This window comes from Malus domestica, chromosome 13 (genome assembly GCF_042453785.1).
Source record: "Malus domestica chromosome 13, GDT2T_hap1".
Classification (NCBI taxonomy): Eukaryota; Viridiplantae; Streptophyta; class Magnoliopsida; order Rosales; family Rosaceae; genus Malus; species Malus domestica.
Genome location: NC_091673.1, coordinates 3195847 through 3213825, shown reverse-complemented (window position 1 = coordinate 3213825; position 17979 = coordinate 3195847). Strand labels below are relative to the sequence as shown.

Below are 17979 nucleotides of genomic sequence, written 5' to 3'. Positions count from 1 at the left end.
AAATGTACAGTCTTGGGATCTAAGAAATATAATACTACAACGTCACCAAAACAGTGTGTATCCTCTCTAGAGTTGCGGCATTTATACAGTTTAGCCGCTTTACAATTGTTTTTTTAATTATAATCTATGTACATATCCTCGATGCTTAATGGTGCTTTAATTATTTTAATTATTCTCTGTTTACAGTTTGGATTAAACGAATAAGAGAAGAAGAGCACACTCAGTACTATATATGTACGTGTATGGTGATAATTGCAGTTGCTATAGAAATTAGAAAACTGCAGTTCTTAATTTTACTGCGAGATAAGGTGGCCGGTGGCCGGTGACAGATGTTGCTGTTGATTATTGTTAATTATCGTGCATTTAAAATAGTAAAATGCATAGTGAAAATTAATGGATTAAGTTGGAGCTTAACCACTGCTTAGTCATTGCCAAAACATTAAACCCATTAATCTCACCAGGTCCATTATATCACATTTTCTCAGTTTCCAACCATCCATGGCTCTGTGTAATTCCTTCTTTTTTGTACATTGTTGAGGTTATATGAGTGGTACTTTTGGTGGCCGGTTTGACCAACAGAATTTGCCTTATTATGCTCACCATAGTGCATCAAATACTAAATTTTAATTATTCAAGCGCACAAACAAGACAGAAAATCTCCATCGGACAAAATATATACCGCCATATCAACATTTGCTAATTATTAGATCCTTATTTACGTAGCACCATTAACTAAGAATCGATGTTGGATTAAAAGGCAACAAAAAGAAAAGAGAAAAAAATAGTACCAGTAAAATTCAATCAGAACATTTAAGGAAGAATATGTATTTCAGCAAACCTAATTTCATTACCATATGTATTACACCATTGACTCAGGTGGTTTCTGTGCCCTAAGCTAGCTAGCCAAGGCCACTGCAGTGATTTGATTTAGATTTTTCTTATCTCAACTGATGTATCAAGGCAAAGATTAATCCACCACGTATATTGAACATAAAGGGGTGTCTCAAATGATGCTAGGATGCACTATCAAGGACTTTTAACCACACATATATTGTCTTTTAAATTGTATCTTATCACCTGCATAACACAAGTGTCGGGTTTTTGTTTCTCACAAAAAGTCTTGGTGATAATAGGTAGAACAATTCATTATATATTGGATTTTAAGTTGTCAATTTTTCGATATAATCCTTACATTTTTTAACACGTACGGCATTTGTCATACATGAATTAATGATGAAATATCTTAATGGACTTGGTGGCCATCCAACAAAATATATATCCATCATTGTCTGGAATCTAAGTTTAAAACAAAAACACACACTGTGTACATGGGGTGGATATTCAAGGTTGACACGGATGTCACTCGCATAGAATTTAGAGACCTATAACCAAAGGCACCACCCCCATCAGTGTCAATTCCATACGCAACTTGCGTTTCGTACGGCAGTATAACCATGTTGAAAAGGAGGGCAGATCCCGCTTTCTGTGCCCTCCTGTGCTCTCCTGTTTGTGTGGTTACAATTAAGTCACGTTAATATTTTATATTACTATTCATTTTTGTCTTATTAGCTTTATAAAAAAAATATAAAATATTGACGTGACTTAACCGTGACCACACAAAATACAAGGGTACAAAAAATGAAAAACGGAGAATCTGCCTCCTGTTGAAAAAACTAGGTTTGAAATTTGAAGCATTTTTTAATAATTATATATGGCCGGCCCCTCACAGGGCTGCAGATTTTTTTTACTTGTAGTCGTTGGCATGTTGCCTTCACTCAAAAAAAAAAACATTTATTTGACTTCTGTCAAAGCTTTTCGATCGATGGCTCCATGTTCGAAATGGCATTTGATAGAGTTAACCTAGTAGTGGAAAATGAGTTGATTGTTTAGTAATAGTAGTCCCTAACGGTCAATGCTGCAGCTTTGAGGAATAATAGTGGTGCTCCTGGATTGAAAGTTTCTATATCATTGAAAAGGGCTGAAACCCTAGTTAGAACTCTTTGGAGTTTGGACTGCATTGGATTGCATTATTGAGTGGGATAATATAAAGCAGGGAAGTATGCAAGATAGTACTAAAGTAGCCGGTGCAATGATGTAGAACATAGGGCTAAAATGATTGAAGTAGTGACGGCTTTGAGGAGAATCGAATTGTTGGATCGCACAGAGTTCCAAAATTAAAGGATTCTAAAAATTTTGCTATGTAACATATAGCATTATTATATCCAAATGTGACTGATTGAAATTCAAGTGGGACCTATAATTGTCTCTTTTCCATCTTTTCTACTTTTCTTTGAAATAAACAAAAAAAAATATATTTCCACTTTTCTTAATTTTTAGCAAATTAATAATAATTAAGTGGATCCTACAACAATTACAAATAATACTTACAATCAAACATGTTGCCGGAAGAGTTAAATGGGCTTGTCTTGACATCCATTGAAAGTGTGTTCGGGGCAAAATTGATTATGAAGTTTAATTGATGATTTTGCAGGAAAGTATGCACGAGGAATCATCTTTAAGTGAAACTTCAATGTTGGATTTTTTGAAACTCTTGTTCATTTGGTTTCTTAAGATTGAACTAATTGTTGATTATTTTGTAATAGGGTTGTTTTTTGTAGCCTTCTATTCTATGCATTTAATGATATTTAGAAACCGACAATTATTGTGAGTTTTAAAGTTTGTTTTAATTTTACTTACTATTTTTTAGCATCAAAACATTGTTCAATTTTTTTAAAAGACTGTCTTAAGAAGGGCCATTTATGAATTCCACACAGGGCTCTGAAATCTCAGAGACGAATAGTTGGAAAGACGTACAATCGGTTGTAAGATTCAAGCATTGCATTCTTAGGCTCCGGTTTCTGATTTGGACCCGTAACACACTGTTATGTAGAATACGACGACATCAGGAACAAAGTGTGACGCTTTACTGAGATATATGAGCATTTTGATCGAATTCCGTTGTTTACTATCCAAAATGGAATTTTAAGATTATAAGATATTTTCGATATTTTTTTATTTCTTTAATCGTTTCCTATTTGTGAGGTCGCACTTGGTGCGATGGCAAGTGCCTTCGTCCATGAGCGGTAGGTCTCGGGTTCGAGACTTGGGAGCAGCCTCTCCATAAATGGGGGTAAAGCTAGCCGACATTCACCTCTCCCAGACCCTGCGTAAAGCGGGAGCCTTGTGCACTGGGTACGAATCGTTTCCTATTTGTACTTCTACAAAGTCTAGAGCAAGTGATTTAGGGCGATAGGGCTGTTATCTCTTGATCCATCAATAAATTTGAGATTTTCTTATTCCCTGAATTATTTCAGTATGCTAATAGATTCTAACTTAGGGTATTTCGTTTAGTTTCTTTGTTATTATATTACGTTGTGTCATGCTTCGAGATCATGATGACCGAGGATTCTGTATGGGAAATCAAATCCGAGGCATGGACCTAAAGCTGTCCGATCACGGAAAGTACTGAAATAATGCAAACACACCATTTTTTTCATTTAAGATGCTAGCTGAGAATTTAACACCTATAGCTTACTGTTAGTAGAAAAACCGACCTGTAAGCTTAATTTGACACAACATTCTCACAAGTCGCTTTAGTGATTAAGTTCCACTTTGGTCATTGCGAGCAGCTGGTTCGCATTTTGTAGCTTTCCAAATGAAGAAATTGTGGTCATCAAAAGAACAGATTCATCAAAATTCTGTCCTATTTTTCGTGAATCAAGATCATGTTAGCTAGCAGCATCAAAACAAAATGGAACCCTACCTAGCTAGCTTTAGTTATATAAAAAAAATTAGTTTGGCCGGGTCGCACGGCACCAGCTGTGTATGTGATGAACATCTTCAATCATACAGTTGCACGTAAAAGTTATTGAATCTAATTGTATGGCTTGGTGAAATTTATAATGGAAGTCAGAATCGAAGAAAGAAAGAAATGAAATGACTTCCCACTAAAAAAATGCATAATACAAAACAGGCTGGTGCAATGCTGTATAATTGTGGCACTACTAGGGCTGATACCAGCAGTTTAGATTCAAAATTGGGTGTAAAGCACTACTATATCAACGTCGAGAAAGAAAGAATTTGTGGTTGCTCCAGGAAGCTTCAACTAGATTTTGTTTTTTGGAGGTGTTGATTGAACTCACTTAGGCATGGTATCTTCTTTAAGCAACATTTAGCATCTTGTAAATTTAAAAGAAAAGTTTGTCAAGAGGACAAGAGCTTGTGGATTTTGGAAATCAGGTTCTAATTTTAGTGGACAGTACAGAAAGCCTACTTTCCAGAGAGGATTGTAACTCAAGTAAACATAACTGGCAGGCTGCTTTCTCTGTGTTTGTACTGGCCTTTTTATTTTGTTTAATAAAATCTGATCACCAGTAACCACAATAACCACAAAGAGACAACATTGCTCCAATGGCTTCCATTATGAAATTCACTAGGATTTAACAAAGCTTTTGCTCAAGTGCTATTTAGATGGGGTGGGGTGAGAATGGTAAATCTTTTTCTTTCTTCCGACACAACGATGTTCCAATTACACTAATTTACTAGGAGGGGGAGTCGAATCTAGATATAAGGAGACATGCACATTATCCTGATCAATTAGTCTAACCACATTTTCGAGAATGGTAAATCTTGGATTTAATTCGTAACGTAGACTTTAATTGTCTTTTTCTTTCTTTTTATTTTTATTTTGAAAATGGCCCATGATAGTAATAGGGCTTTGGTTACTATTGAATTGCCTTCAGTCTCGAGCTGGAGTTTGTTTGGAAGTTTGGTATTTGGTTTCAATGATACAAGTGTTCAACCGTTAGATTTGTTTTTAAAAATTGTTAAATCTTTTATGTTCAATCACAACTGTTCTTTTTTTGTAGCATTGAATGATATGTATCATTCAAGCAAAATTAAGAAGTTTGGGGCCCTTAGTTCTCAAAGAAAACTTTGTTCTAGACTTGTTTTTCATGTTTTAGCTACCGTGAGAAAATGAAAAGAAAATATTGTAGGCGTATCCAGGTGCAAATAAAAGAAAACATTTCAACATTTCGCCATTGCGGTGGAACTATCTGTATAATATGTCCATGAAACCGACTGAACGATGCATAGAACGTTTCTCACGGACTTAGCCTCCGAATTACAGCAACCCTTGTGATAAAGCAAGACTGAAAAACAGAAAATGTGGAAATGTTCAGTAAAATAAGCTACATTCAATGGCTTCACTCAGCCTGTGTTTCTCATCCCTGCGGCGATCCCATTTATTGTGATGAGCAATGCATCCCGGAGTTTATTGTTATCGTCATCGCATCTCAGTCTCTTGAGTACCTCAACCTGCAACATGTTCATAGGATTGAGAAAGGGGAGCCTGCTTTCAATCAGCTTCCTCAAGCTCCGATTATTCTCAGATAGTTTCTCGTGCCCACTAACCACCAATACATACTTCTCTGTAGTCAAGAGCTCCTTTCGCAGCTCGGAACCAAGATGTCGCCTGCTTTCTGAGACAAGGACTTCGTCGTAGTGTTTGGCTATAGGAGCGTCTGCCTTCCCCAAAATCATCTCTATAAGGTCAAGGGTACATTGAAAGAAAGGCCATTCTTTGTACATGGCTTTTAAGTCTTCGGTGTGTCCCTTCTCGCAAACCCCCCTTAAACCTGCTCCAACTCCGAGCCATGACGGAAGAACAAATCTGGTTTGGGTCCATGCAAACACCCATGGAATTGCACGAAGATGTCCGATTCCTGTGGAGCTCTTTCTTCTTGTGGGGCGGCTTCCTATGTTGAGGAAGCCAAGCTCAGCCTGAGGTGTAGCCTCATGGAAGTAGGCAAGGAATTCTGGATTTTCATAGACTACGCTCCGGTAGTTCTGGCAACTGATTTTTGAGATTTCCTCCATGAGGTTACGCCACTTTTCTTCACGAGGTGAGTGTGGAGGGCGTATGGTTGCTAGCAGCACAGCTGTTGTGTATATTTCTAGCTGCCTGACAGCAGTTTGTGGCAGCCCAAATTTTGCCTGAACCATTTCTCCTTGCTCAGTTGACCGTAGGGTACCCTGGAAATTTTAGAAACCATTGTAGGTTATACATCATTAAGTAGAAACTACAAAGGTTTTTATTTATTTAGCCATCAGGCATAAGGTTAGACAAATTCTGGAACCGCAGAAAGAATGTACACTACAGAATCAAACCTAGACAGATTTAGTTGAGTACACGAAGATATCAAGCTATCGACAGTGTCTAAGTTCCAAACATAAGTAAAAGTGTGAACTGAAGTAGGTTGCAGATTTGAGTAAGTCTTTATTCAATGCAGATCATGATTGAGCATTTATCCCTTCAAACATTTTAAAGCTAGAATGCAATCAAGATACAACAGACTAATGAATGAAAGAACAAGAAAACTTACCATTACAGAACCAGGCGGTTGGGATTGAATGGCAAGATATGTAGGGCCACCTCCACGACCAATACTTCCTCCTCGTCCGTGGAACAGGGTAACCTTAATACCGAATTCATTACATGCGGCCACAACATCCTCTTGGGCTTTGTAAAGTTCCCATGCTGCAGTAAAACGCCCAGCATCTTTACCAGAATCGGAATATCCAACCATCACCTGCTCAGTATAACTTTGTAAGCTCCACGAGATTCATAGGACCCTACCAAGGTTTATTCAAAACTGATGAGATAATTACCTCTTGAAGGCCATTATGGTTCTTGATTATGTGATCCCGGTACCAATCAATGGATAATAATTTTCTGATCGCCGAGCCAGCTTCTCTCAAGTCCTTCACAGTTTCAAACAAAGGAACCACCCGCAGCCTATACCAAGATGCATGAAATCCAGTTGTGATATTCATTCTAAGTGCGATTTATGCAGTAGGAAGGGCATTCCAGGAACAACTTAAAGGATACAAATCAATTATTACCCTATACATTAAGACAGCATCTCAATGTTCTTACTCATAAAAGTTTAAGATGGTAAATAAATTGCTGAAGTAATCTAGGAATATCGACATAGAGGTGTGCAAACTTACGTTCCACCAGGACACGGCCCTCCTAGCCCCCCACTAACAGCAAGTCGTGCATCTTTCTGCAACAGCTCGACCGCGAGAACATCACTTGCCTGCCAGTTATGAATTGAATGGCAACATTGATGCCAATTTTATCACTCAAACACATTTATGGAAACACTAATCTTGGAAAGAAACAATCTCTTAATTTTAATGTGCACAAATTCTGCTTTATGGTGCACAACTTCAATATGAATATGGTATAGAAGTGGTATGACATACGCTTGACGCCATAGAAATCACATAGGCTCCAAGGGAATCACTCCCCAGCTCAGCAGCAATGTGGAAGGTATCAAGTACTTCCTTAACATCAGGACCAACCTGAAAAGATTTTCATGAGAAAAGCCATAAGTCTCACAGTGAAGCACGAGCTCGGCAAATTGACAGGTAAAGAGTGTAAATTAGAGGCTTGATGCTGATAATACGAAGGTTCATGTTCAAGGCCTGCATCGCCATTGTTCGAAGTATACATTTTCAACATTCTCAAAACTCTTGGAATGAAATTTTCGATTGAAGTAATTAGGTTAGTAATTCTGAATTACGTTAGCACAGTTATCCTGATGCTAAGAACCTTACCTCCATGCTTTTTGGAACCAGTGGTCTCTTCCCTTTGAGCTCTTTAGTAAGAAATTTGAGTTTCTTTTCTTCATCCCACTCACTGTATGTACCCATATCCAAATATTTGGTAACAGCATCAAGTGTTTCAGCATGCCTACCAGATTCCTGTCTCGTTTAAATCTTCAGTTAAAATATGCTACCAGAGCAAGGTACATATTATATGCCAAAATAAGCACACCTGACGCAAGTCGAGCTTCATTAGTACCATCCCAAACGTAGCAACTCTTCGGATCAGATCAGCAAGCCGACCGTCAGCTAGCACCCCAGATCCACATGATTGCTGCAAAAAAAATATGGTTGTCAACATTAGATAGAAGTTTGTACAAATGTTCCGCAATCGTGTGTGTGACACAGGTAGAGAAGGGGAGGAGGCATGAGTTAAAGAGAGATTACCAAAGACTCGTAGCATAGGAGCAGCGGTTCTAAAAGTTGATCTGTAGTGTCATAGCAATCCCATGGGTCATAGTCACAAGGAAGATTTTCAAGAAGAAGCTCCAAACGTGTTCGTGTCTTCATAAGCTGAACCCGCGGAACAAATACAAGCATTAGTAATAGCCAGAACATACAACGACCCAATAGTCAATCCTTTTTAATAAAGCCTAAACCAACAGCACAGGAATATAAATAGAAACTTCTCTAAGCAGACAACGACAACATACTTGACATAATTGAAGAATGAGTTGATAAACAATACCTTATCCTTTACATTACCAAGAACCACTCTATACGGAGCAATTCCAGATCTCTGAGGAGGCCTTGGCTCTAAAAGCTTTTGGAAACTAGACCTTCCAATCTGGGACTCTGCAAACATTTTCCTTTGGTTAAGAAGTCGACTTGAATTAGAAGGGGGAGACCCTGAAGATCCATTTGGTATTGTATGCCCATTGCGAAAAGGATTCTGGGATGAAGGATTTGACATTGGAGAGTCCTGACCGTCCTGTCGTAAGAGTGATATAAAAGTTAAAACAAAGAGACTATTTATAAGTAACTACAAACCATGTAAGAATCAAAACCGATGCTAGACTCAAATGCCAGCATCATAGAACTTCTTCACCTGATGGTTCAGCAGGTAATTAGCCCTCGGAATTTCAATTCGAGGAATGCAGTCTACATCAAAGGAAAAGCAAGAATCAGTAGTATGAAATATAGGTGAGAGGAAAAAGTTAGCTTGCTATATTAGACACTAAATAATGTTTTGTCAAAATTCGATTCCCTCCACACTTGATAATGAATTAAACTCCAGTGGGATCATTTTCATAAGCACTGCAACGATGAAGTATTACTTTGGGAATTGATGTGGGTTACCACATGCATGATTTATGGTTTGATGCAGAACTAAACAATTGCAGTTTTAAGAGGATAATTAGATGTCACCTGTGCACGAGGGTTGATCAGCTCTGGCTGGAAGTTGTGATGGAAGAGCCGCACCTTGTTGCTTCGACTGATGTCTACCAAAGTACTGATGCCAATTCTCATGGCGATCCTCAGATGAAGTTTCTGGAGAGAAATTTGATTGCCTTAATAGTTCAAAGTGAATCACAAATATTGTGAACATATATATATATTTTATATATATAAAGATAATGAATCCTCAAGCATTCCAATGGAGATGACCAGTAGGCAGTACATAGTTTCAAATTAGAAGGCTTGGGATAAGCAGGTCAGATTACGTATAGGCTACATACAGAGTATTGTAAACAAAAGAGAAAAGACCACAATTCATCAATTTAATTACTCTCAAGTGAGTAACCGTGCAGTCTATCCCTGACATAGTGAAACTAAAGTAAGCGTTTAATGGCATATCAGTGTCTCACAACATTTTTTCTTCTGCGTGACAGAGATTTACAATTGTTGATTAGAACATCAAGCTAACTCAATCAGGTAACACTGTTACCCCCCTCCTCTCAAGCTAACGCTCAAGTAATTGAAATCTTATTGTAACCGCAAGAGAATAGAATTATTGACATAATCTGTTAAGCAGTCGATATATCAATGCAAAAGAACTGCAACATGCCAAACCTTGCTCTAGAATTTCATCTGCCAGCCTTGACAGTCGATCACTGCAACGGTTCATGGATAGCTCAAATTTGAGGTTATCAAGTTCTCGAATGTAGAGATCAATAGCCATCCACTTAGATAAAAGTGAGACATCTTTTGTGACCTGACAATAAAAAGAGAGCAGATCAGTAGTCGTCCTCCTAAACGAAAAATAACAGAACACCACACAAACAATTATAAAAGAATAAATTGAGCTACCTTACAAAATTTTCGAAGGAATAACGTATTTATTGACAGAATAGACTCGTCTTGACTTCAAAGGAACAAGTAATACAAGTAGGAGAAAATTTACAAATCAGAAAACATTCGGACCTAGAATTACCTTTGCTGTTACATTGGGATTTCCATCTCTGTCACCCCCCATCCAAGACCCAAATTTTATAGGTGTGCAAGTTAATGGAAGTGGTTTTCCAGTATGCTGACAAATATATCAGAGAAAGAAAATCTTGAGATAAAATTCAGAAAGACAGGAGAGTGTATGCACAAAAAGAAACTAGTAATAACAGAACAGAAATTGAAGATGAACCTTCTTCAAAGCATTGCTGACTCGACGTAGATAATGAGGTACAGCTTTCCAAAGGGATTGCTCCACAATGTTCAAACCTGCGGTATGATGTATGCAACTCTTTCTGTTAAGAACCAAAGAACTTGAATACCATTAGATAGTAGATACAAATCTAATATTCAACTATTTTACCTGCCCTAGCTTCATCAACCGGCGTAGGTTTATGGCGCCTAAGCTCATCTGTTTGCCATATTGAAGTGATTTCTCTCACCTTCAAAAGCAAGATACATTAGCCAAACGGAAAATTAGAAATATGACATTTCTATGTCTTTTAGAATAAAGGAATTAGGCTGGAAAAACAATACCAGATCTTCAATCAGCATTTCTTTGTCTTCATCGCCAAGATCAGGTCGGTGCTTGTAGTCTAAAAGATGCTGCAGGAAAATATATATCATCAATCAAAATAAATGTTCGAAATGTTTAAGAATAATGAAAAGCCGCAAACAACTTACAGCAATTCTTATATGTTTGTATTGTAAGGTGCGACGATTAATTTGTGTAGGATGTGCAGTAAGAACAATTTCAACCTCCTGCAGCAAGAAAATGTTTGAGATTGAGAATAAATAGACTGATAACTCTTTACCACAAAAACATTGACTATGCCTTAACCGAGCGAGTTCAACGTATACTCAGAGACCCAATTGAGCAATATACACTCTTTACTTCTCAACCAAGGCATACAAACCGAGATGAAAAGAAGGTAGAAGGAAAGGAAACAAGAAGAAACCTGCTTGCAAACAGTATTATAAAGCTCGTCTGGGGAAACACCACCATGAACAAGCTGATTAAATATATCGTCACAAGATTTCGATAGAGATGCCTCATTCGAGTCATTTCGCTGCTTGCGAACCCTACACAAAGAAACAAAATTTCAATAATAATAACCATAAATCTTATAAAACTCAAAGATGCAAGAACTTTTAATAGTTGTCTTTTCTCCAAGTCAACATTCTCTTATTTTTCCTATTTCATTGCCACAACGGGAAAAGAACGAAACTTGCATGTAGTTATAAGAAACTGGGCTACTCCCCGTATTGTTATATGGTCATACGGTGGAACCTCAACTTTCTAAACAAAACCGCGGATTTGGAGAAGGTGAAGAGATTACCTGTGATGGGTTTCGGCAATGCCCATCAAATTAAGGTAGTGGCTGAAAGTACGAGCGAGGATCAAGGCCTCCTCCAAGCTCATCTTTGATATTTCCGACGCCAGTTGCTTCTCCAGCACCTCCGCAACGTCCTCTATCCCCGCATTCCTCATATTACAAGCACTCTGAAAACACACGCGGCACACGTTCAAACAAGCAAAAAAAGCCCGATTTAAGCCTCTGTTTGGTTGGCAAGAAAAGCCAGGAAATGCAAGGAAAGTTGTCGAAACACAATACTCTCATCGCCATTTTTTGTTTTCTTTAGTTTCCTCTGTTTTTCTCGGCAACCAAACAAGGTTTAGGAAGTTTCGAAATGCAAAGGGAAGGAGAGAGACAGAGAGTGTGAATTACCTGAGCGAGGATTCGGATCCTTTCGACTTTCTCCATGATTTGGCTTCGGACCTCTCGCTGCAACACCTCCTGCAGAAGGCTGCCGAGCATTCTGCAGTCGTCTTCGAAGCTCTGGAAGGAGATTTCCTCCGCTATGTCGTCCGTCGTATCCGTCATTGTTGAAGGGGATGGAGTTCAACAGAAAGAATGGGATAGTGGAGTTCTAGAGAGAGAAAGTGTGGTTGTATAAGTGTATGAGAGTGTTTCTGTGTGTGTGTTTTAGAGAGAAAGTGGAAGCGGGAGACGCAGAGGAGGAGGAGGAGGAAGATGGTAATGGTGGAAGTAGTAGTGGTGGCAGGAAAACAGAGAGAGGGAGGGACAGAGTCTATGCGTACGGATACTCTGGGGTGAAATTCGGACACACTTTTACCGAATGGAATGCCAAGGCTTGCTCCCAGGTGGCACTCTCCTCGGTTTTTAAGGACAGCTCTGTGGCTCCGTGCCCACCTAATTCGGGAGATATTTTTATTTTTATTTTTTATAGAACCATATATTTACATCAAATCATTTGTAATTCGAAATTTAAACTACTATTAGACCTTCGAGAAATGTTAGGTAGATTAAATTTACAAAACGTGTTATTTTAGCCAATGCAAAATAAATGTATTAATTAATATTTAAATAATAATTCATGTTAACGGTCAAATATGGTGAGGCTAACAAAGACCAATATGGTCGCATGGTTGGCCCTTGGTGGGTTCGGGGTTGAAATGATAAAAACTAAACAACAAGATTTAAGTCGTTCACCCTTAAAAGTTGGCCTACATCCGAATATATTGACAAAGGCTTACAAATAGCACTTGGCTCAATACAATTTTTTTTTCTTTCAATTAGTTAGACCTATTCTAATGAGTACTTATCTTCCTTATATAGGCCCTCAATTGAGCCCTAAGTCTCTGGGTTTGAGTCTTTCACTTCCTTTACATTTAATGCGCCGAATACATAGACTTAAACTGCTAGCTATCCCTCATTTCTTTAATCGACACATGACAACAAAGTGACATTCATTCAAGTCCACTTGCATGTTATCTTGAGACAACGTGTACCGAGCGCCTTGCTCGCCCCTAGGTTGGTTAGAATCCACACCCGAGTGCTTAATGTGTCAGCCTCTACGTTCTTTCATAGGCATACCCCTTTGTTCTCTTTGAGAGTGCTTAATATGTCAGTCTTTATGTTCTCTTTGATAGTCGCCACGTGACTTAGAGTTGATGTCTGAATAGGCATATCTCTATGTTCTAGGGACTTCATGCTATAAATTTGTCAATACCGACTTGATGTTGCTGGTCGAAATGCACTTTATGGAGAAGCGCTTGGTTTCATTGTAGCAGACAAACCAGATTGCTAAGCGGTTGTCTGTAGCACTCAGGCTCATCCTTCCTAATTCTGTTGAGCCTTGGTCTTTCGTCTCTTGGGCCTTTCTTCCTTTAAGCATGTGTTTCTTTAAGACTCTGGGGGTAAGAATGGACTCCGCATTAACACGCAAATTATCAATAACTATAATTTATAAAATTTGACCTATCACTAGACTTGAGAATAAGTGATGGGACAAAATCTAGTTTTATTCATAAAATGAATAAATAATTCAACAAATAATGCAGTAAATAAATATAATAAAAAACTGGTGGGATCATACCGGTATATTCCTAGCACAGATCTTATCCTGATCAACGAGTTTGACAGATAATTGAAAGGAAAAGAATCTTTCTTTTTTGTTTTCTACTTAAAAGATAGTAGCTTACTAATTAGTAATGAAAAACGAAAAATTTTAAAAAGAAATGGTGTATTTAGAGATGGAAGGTTTTTATTTTTATTGTTTTTTTAAGAATATTTTTATTGTTTGTTGTTTATTGTTTATTGTCACCTATATCCAACTCTAATTTACACTAAAATTAATATGTTAAACTAAAATATTTACGTAGTTGAAAATATCAATGTGTAAACTTGTAAAAATATAGATGTTGATATTTCGACAAATTATGAAAATTTGCAATGAGGCAATATATCAACTCATTCAGATTTAGTAGAAACTAAAGAAAATTTTCTAAAATAAAAATTTTAAAATTCGAAATCTGTAATGAGTTCATCAAAAATTTTGTTGTGAATCGATAAGTATCATCAGTGTTCATTAATTTTTCCATATCTCATCAAATAGGATGAAGTTTACATTCCACTTTTTATTTCTGTATTGATCTTTAATCTTTAAATATTTCAACGAAAAAAATGATAATTTCGTAAATAATTTAAATATTGATTGTGACTTTTATTTAACTTTTATTTTATCACAAGAATTGGTTGTGAGACTTGAGTGTGTGACAAAGTTGGTTAAAAGAGGACGCGAAGGGCTAGTCCTCGTGATATATTTGGTCAATAAAGTACTTGCATAGTTGCATTCAACTGCCAAAAACAATGTGATCAACTTTTTAGATATTTACTTTTGGTGCAGCCACTTGGCAAAATCTTTCTTCATCTACCATTCTCGATCAAAGCTGAAGAAAGAGGATTCTGATTCTCTTTGTGAAAGACATTGGAAAATTTTAAATTATATTCGTTCATCGTATAACGTGTAATTAGAAATTATTATAATAATTTTTATTTAAAATTAAATATAAATAGTATCTGATGAAAATTAATCTCACGTTATACGATGAACATATATAATTGAAAATCCTCAAAATTATCACAAAGAAAATCCGACAATTATCATCGTTCAAAGCTGAATACCCGCATGAAGAAAGCGACTGTTTCTGACGGGCATTGTTTTTCCTTCTTTTGGGTAAATTGGGGCTCCAGGCCCAACAAGCAAAAAGTCCTTGACAAGGCCCATTTTAGTAATTTGGTCTTCTTCATCCACTAGGTAAGTTGATCCAGATTTGCCAAACCCATTAGTTAATTAGTTAACAAGCCTCATAGCAAAGCAATGTCATACAGTTATCTAAAACTGTTAATTTACGTGTTATAATAAGATTTGATATTTAACACTAATAACATCAGTGATACTATTTAAAAACATATATACAATATTTGAACTACATAAATTCGTTAAAAAAAATGAATTAGCATGTAGCATGTCACAGTCATGAGCCATTTTATTCCACATTAAACATTATTTGAATCAAGTCATACAACGGGCTCAGTACAATTAAATATGAAAAAGAAATGTCCATTTCGCTTGCAAATAAAATAAAAAGAACGACAGAATGATAATTTTTTTGAACAATTTTCTTAAAAAGAAATTATTAAACTTTGTTAGTGAGGTTGGGTAAGTCCAAAAGCATTTTTGCGTGTAGCACAAGCATGACAAAATGCACAATAAAAACATATTTAAATCCTAGGAGGCAGATTCTCAGCCCTTCCACTTTCCGTGCCTTCTCGTGCTCTCCTATTTGTGTAGTCACAATTAAGCAACGTTAACATTTTATATTACTATTTCTTTTTATCTTATTATATCTATAAAAAAATAATATAAAATATTAACGTGACTTAACCATGATCACATAAAATAGAAAGTCACGAAAAGTGGGAGGGTAGAGAATCTGCCTCACCCTAAAGTTTCAACGTCTCAACGTCAATAATCGGCCAACTCCCAGCATCCGTGGCGGGAAAGCCCTAAAGCAGAATGGAGTCGAAACGACATCATTAAACAGCGTTTTGACCGAAAGGTCCACCACAAAACAGTGAATCCGCCTTGCTTTTAAAGTGAGTGGAGTCCTGCCCGTCGGGTCAGGTGCGTTGAGTACAAGAACGGAAACAAAATGGAAAACGGGACTACAGCCGCCGCCGCGAAGCCTAGAGTGGCGGTGGTGGTGTTTTTGCTGAGAGGCAAAACGGTGCTGTTGGGACGCCGCCGCTCCTCCGTCGGCGACTCTACCTTCGCCCTCCCCGGCGGCCATCTCGAATTCGGTAATTCTCGCATGGGTTTTCTCCCCCTTCTGTCCTAATCCCAAATTAATTACTTAATTTCGTTGAATCAGTTCCAATTTTTCAAATTTCCACGGCCGCGTTTTGTAATTTTTGCAGGAGAGAGCTTTGAGGAGTGCGCGGCGAGAGAACTGAAGGAAGAAACTGGGCTGGACATTGAGAAGGAGATGGAGTTGCTGACGGTCACGAACAATTTGTTCTTAGAGCCGCCGAAGCCGTCGCATTACGTGACGGTTTTCATGCGCGGAGTGGCGGCGGATCCAGATCAGGAGCCCCAAAACCTGGAGCCAAACAAGTGCGATGGTTGGGAGTGGTACGAGTGGGACAATCTCCCAAATCCCCTCTTTTGGCCTCTGGAGAAAATGGTCAGGACCGGATTTAGTCCTTTCCCCAAAACAGTGGAATAAATGGAGATTCAGCAACCATATGTATTGCTATGTAATTTTACATGCAGGATCATGCATGTGTATTATTGTACCATTTTGAATGCTTATGAATCGGTAAAAATTGAGGGGTTTATTTTGTTTCAAGATTTGGGTTTTACTTTTACGAACACTTATTTTTATGCTCGTAACTACTTAAGTTGCAAAGCGTTTGCAATTTAGTTCGTTTGGATCATAGTCTCTGACTGTGATACTAGTCAAAGCCAGAGTTCGTTAATCACCAAAGAGATTTCTGCGTCATCACGTGGTGTTACAAGATCATCGTTGCGGATTAGTAACATCAACAGTTTCCAATCAGGCTTAGACCATGTCCATAGAAAGGAACATTGCATCAGATGATGTGAAACCTTTTTTTTTTGTTGGAAAAAGCTGAAATTCATTAAAACTTAAAAGTAAATTGGCTAAACTGTCAAAATCGTCATTGAGATTTGCATAACTCATTACTTTGGTCCTTAACATTTCAAATTGATAAACGTGGTCCATGAGATTGTCCACCATACATCATTTTGGTTTTTCCGTTAAAAACTCTGTTAAGTGTTCCGGAACTCTTGGCTGGAAGTTTGGGCAATTTTCAAAGCTTCGTAATTCAATCGTTTCTTAAACAAATTCGACCCATAATATATCAAAATGAAGATAGGAAAGTGTAGAATAAGATTATACCTATTTGGAAGCCCAATGGCTGCCGGCGATGGCCTGAAAATAGCCTCAAAGTTGACTGGTCCGAGAGAAAATTGGAAAACTTGCCGGGAAACTAGGTAAATTTTAAACGTTCATAACTTCTTCAATATTCAGCGAAATCAAGTGATTCAAAAATGAAAACCATACTTCTCGACAAGAAGAAGAGAATGGTACCTTTTTAGACGGCTAAATCGTAGTGATTTGGCTTGAAAACGGCTCAAAAGTGGCTAACTCGAGACCTAGACAGCCACTTTTGAGCCATTTTTCGGCCAAAACACGGCAAGTTAGCCATCGAAAAAGGTACCATTCTTTTAATCTCGTCGAGAAGTATGACTTCCTTTTTTGAATGACTTGATTTCGTTGAGTATTGAAGAAGTTATTAACGTTTAAAGTTTACCCAGTTTTCGGCGAGTTTTCAAGTTTTCCCTCGGACCAGTCAACTTTGAGGCTATTTTCTGGCCATCTCCGGCAACCATTGGGCTTCTAAATAGGTATAATCTTATTTTACACTTTCCCATCTTCATTTTGATATATTATGGATCGAATTTGGTTAAGCAACGATTGAGTTACGAAACTTTGAAAATTGCCTAAACTTCTGGCCAAGAGCTCCGGGACACTTAACGGAGTTTTTAACAGAATGATCAAAATGATGGATGGTGGACAATCTCAGGGACCACTTTTATCGATTTGAAATGTTAGGGACCAAAGTGATGAGTTATGCAAATCTCAGTGACCATTTTGGCTATTTAGCAAAGTAAATTACAAAGGCAACCACCAGTCTAAGAAAAATAGTGGGAGGCCCAATCCCACATTGACAAAGGCCTTAAACAGAGGGCACACCACAAGCAGAAAAAACCTAATCTCCAACAGATAGAAGCAGTCGTTGAACTCTCACCAGTAACCACCAGAGTGATTGCCATGTAGGAACCAAGACGAACGGAGGATCCACAAAGAGTTAAGCACAACTAAAAAAGCCAAAAAAGAAAAGAAAAAAAATCCAACGAAAAAATCAGAACTCAAAGCTCTACAATTGACCAAGTCATCTAGATCCGTACGCCCAACCACCACACATGCAGGAAAAGAACCAGGTTGACACAACATAGAGGTGGACG

At 37.7% G+C, this 17979-nt stretch overlaps 2 protein-coding genes across 3 annotated transcripts; one reads left to right on the top strand and one right to left on the bottom strand.

Annotated features, from left to right (window-relative positions):
• Positions 1-5008: 5008 nt before the first annotated feature.
• Positions 5009-12218, bottom strand: LOC103451698 (phosphoenolpyruvate carboxylase 4-like). 2 transcript variants are annotated; one of them, XM_008391110.4, is made up of 20 exons: positions 11790-12218; positions 11400-11563; positions 11019-11142; positions 10744-10821; positions 10597-10665; positions 10424-10502; positions 10253-10329; positions 10049-10144; positions 9688-9829; positions 9043-9165; positions 8723-8775; positions 8363-8605; positions 8062-8187; positions 7847-7948; positions 7627-7773; positions 7273-7371; positions 7015-7103; positions 6673-6799; positions 6387-6593; positions 5009-6036 (listed from the first exon to the last, which is right to left on the bottom strand). In XM_008391110.4, the coding sequence occupies exons 1-20, from the start codon at positions 11943-11945 to the stop codon at positions 5212-5214; spliced, it is 3126 nt and encodes a 1041-aa protein (XP_008389332.2). In that variant the 5' UTR covers positions 11946-12218; the 3' UTR covers positions 5009-5211. The 2 variants fall into 2 exon arrangements, with proteins under 2 accessions (XP_008389332.2, XP_017192156.2); XM_017336667.3 differs by having other exon boundaries at positions 7015-7070; positions 11790-12200.
• A 3249-nt stretch (positions 12219-15467) lies between these two features.
• On the top strand, positions 15468-16276 carry LOC103451699 (nudix hydrolase 1-like). The gene is made up of 2 exons (XM_008391111.4): positions 15468-15728; positions 15846-16276. The coding sequence occupies exons 1-2, from the start codon at positions 15581-15583 to the stop codon at positions 16151-16153; spliced, it is 456 nt and encodes a 151-aa protein (XP_008389333.2). The 5' UTR covers positions 15468-15580; the 3' UTR covers positions 16154-16276.
• Positions 16277-17979: the final 1703 nt, after the last annotated feature.

Excerpts from the sequence above, each read along its gene's own strand:
- LOC103451698 (XM_008391110.4), bottom strand. The coding sequence starts at position 11,945 with ATGACGGATACGACGGACGACATAGCGGAGGAAATCTCCTTCCAGAGC. Across the intron at positions 9,830-10,048 it reads ATCCCAATGTAACAGCAAAG|GTCACAAAAGATGTCTCACT; the intron begins GTAATTCTAGGT and ends TTTTATTGTCAG. Across the intron at positions 7,774-7,846 it reads TGAAGCTCGACTTGCGTCAG|GAATCTGGTAGGCATGCTGA; the intron begins GTGTGCTTATTT and ends TAAACGAGACAG.
- LOC103451699 (XM_008391111.4), top strand. The coding sequence starts at position 15,581 with ATGGAAAACGGGACTACAGCCGCCGCCGCGAAGCCTAGAGTGGCGGTG. Across the intron at positions 15,729-15,845 it reads CGGCGGCCATCTCGAATTCG|GAGAGAGCTTTGAGGAGTGC; the intron begins GTAATTCTCGCA and ends TAATTTTTGCAG.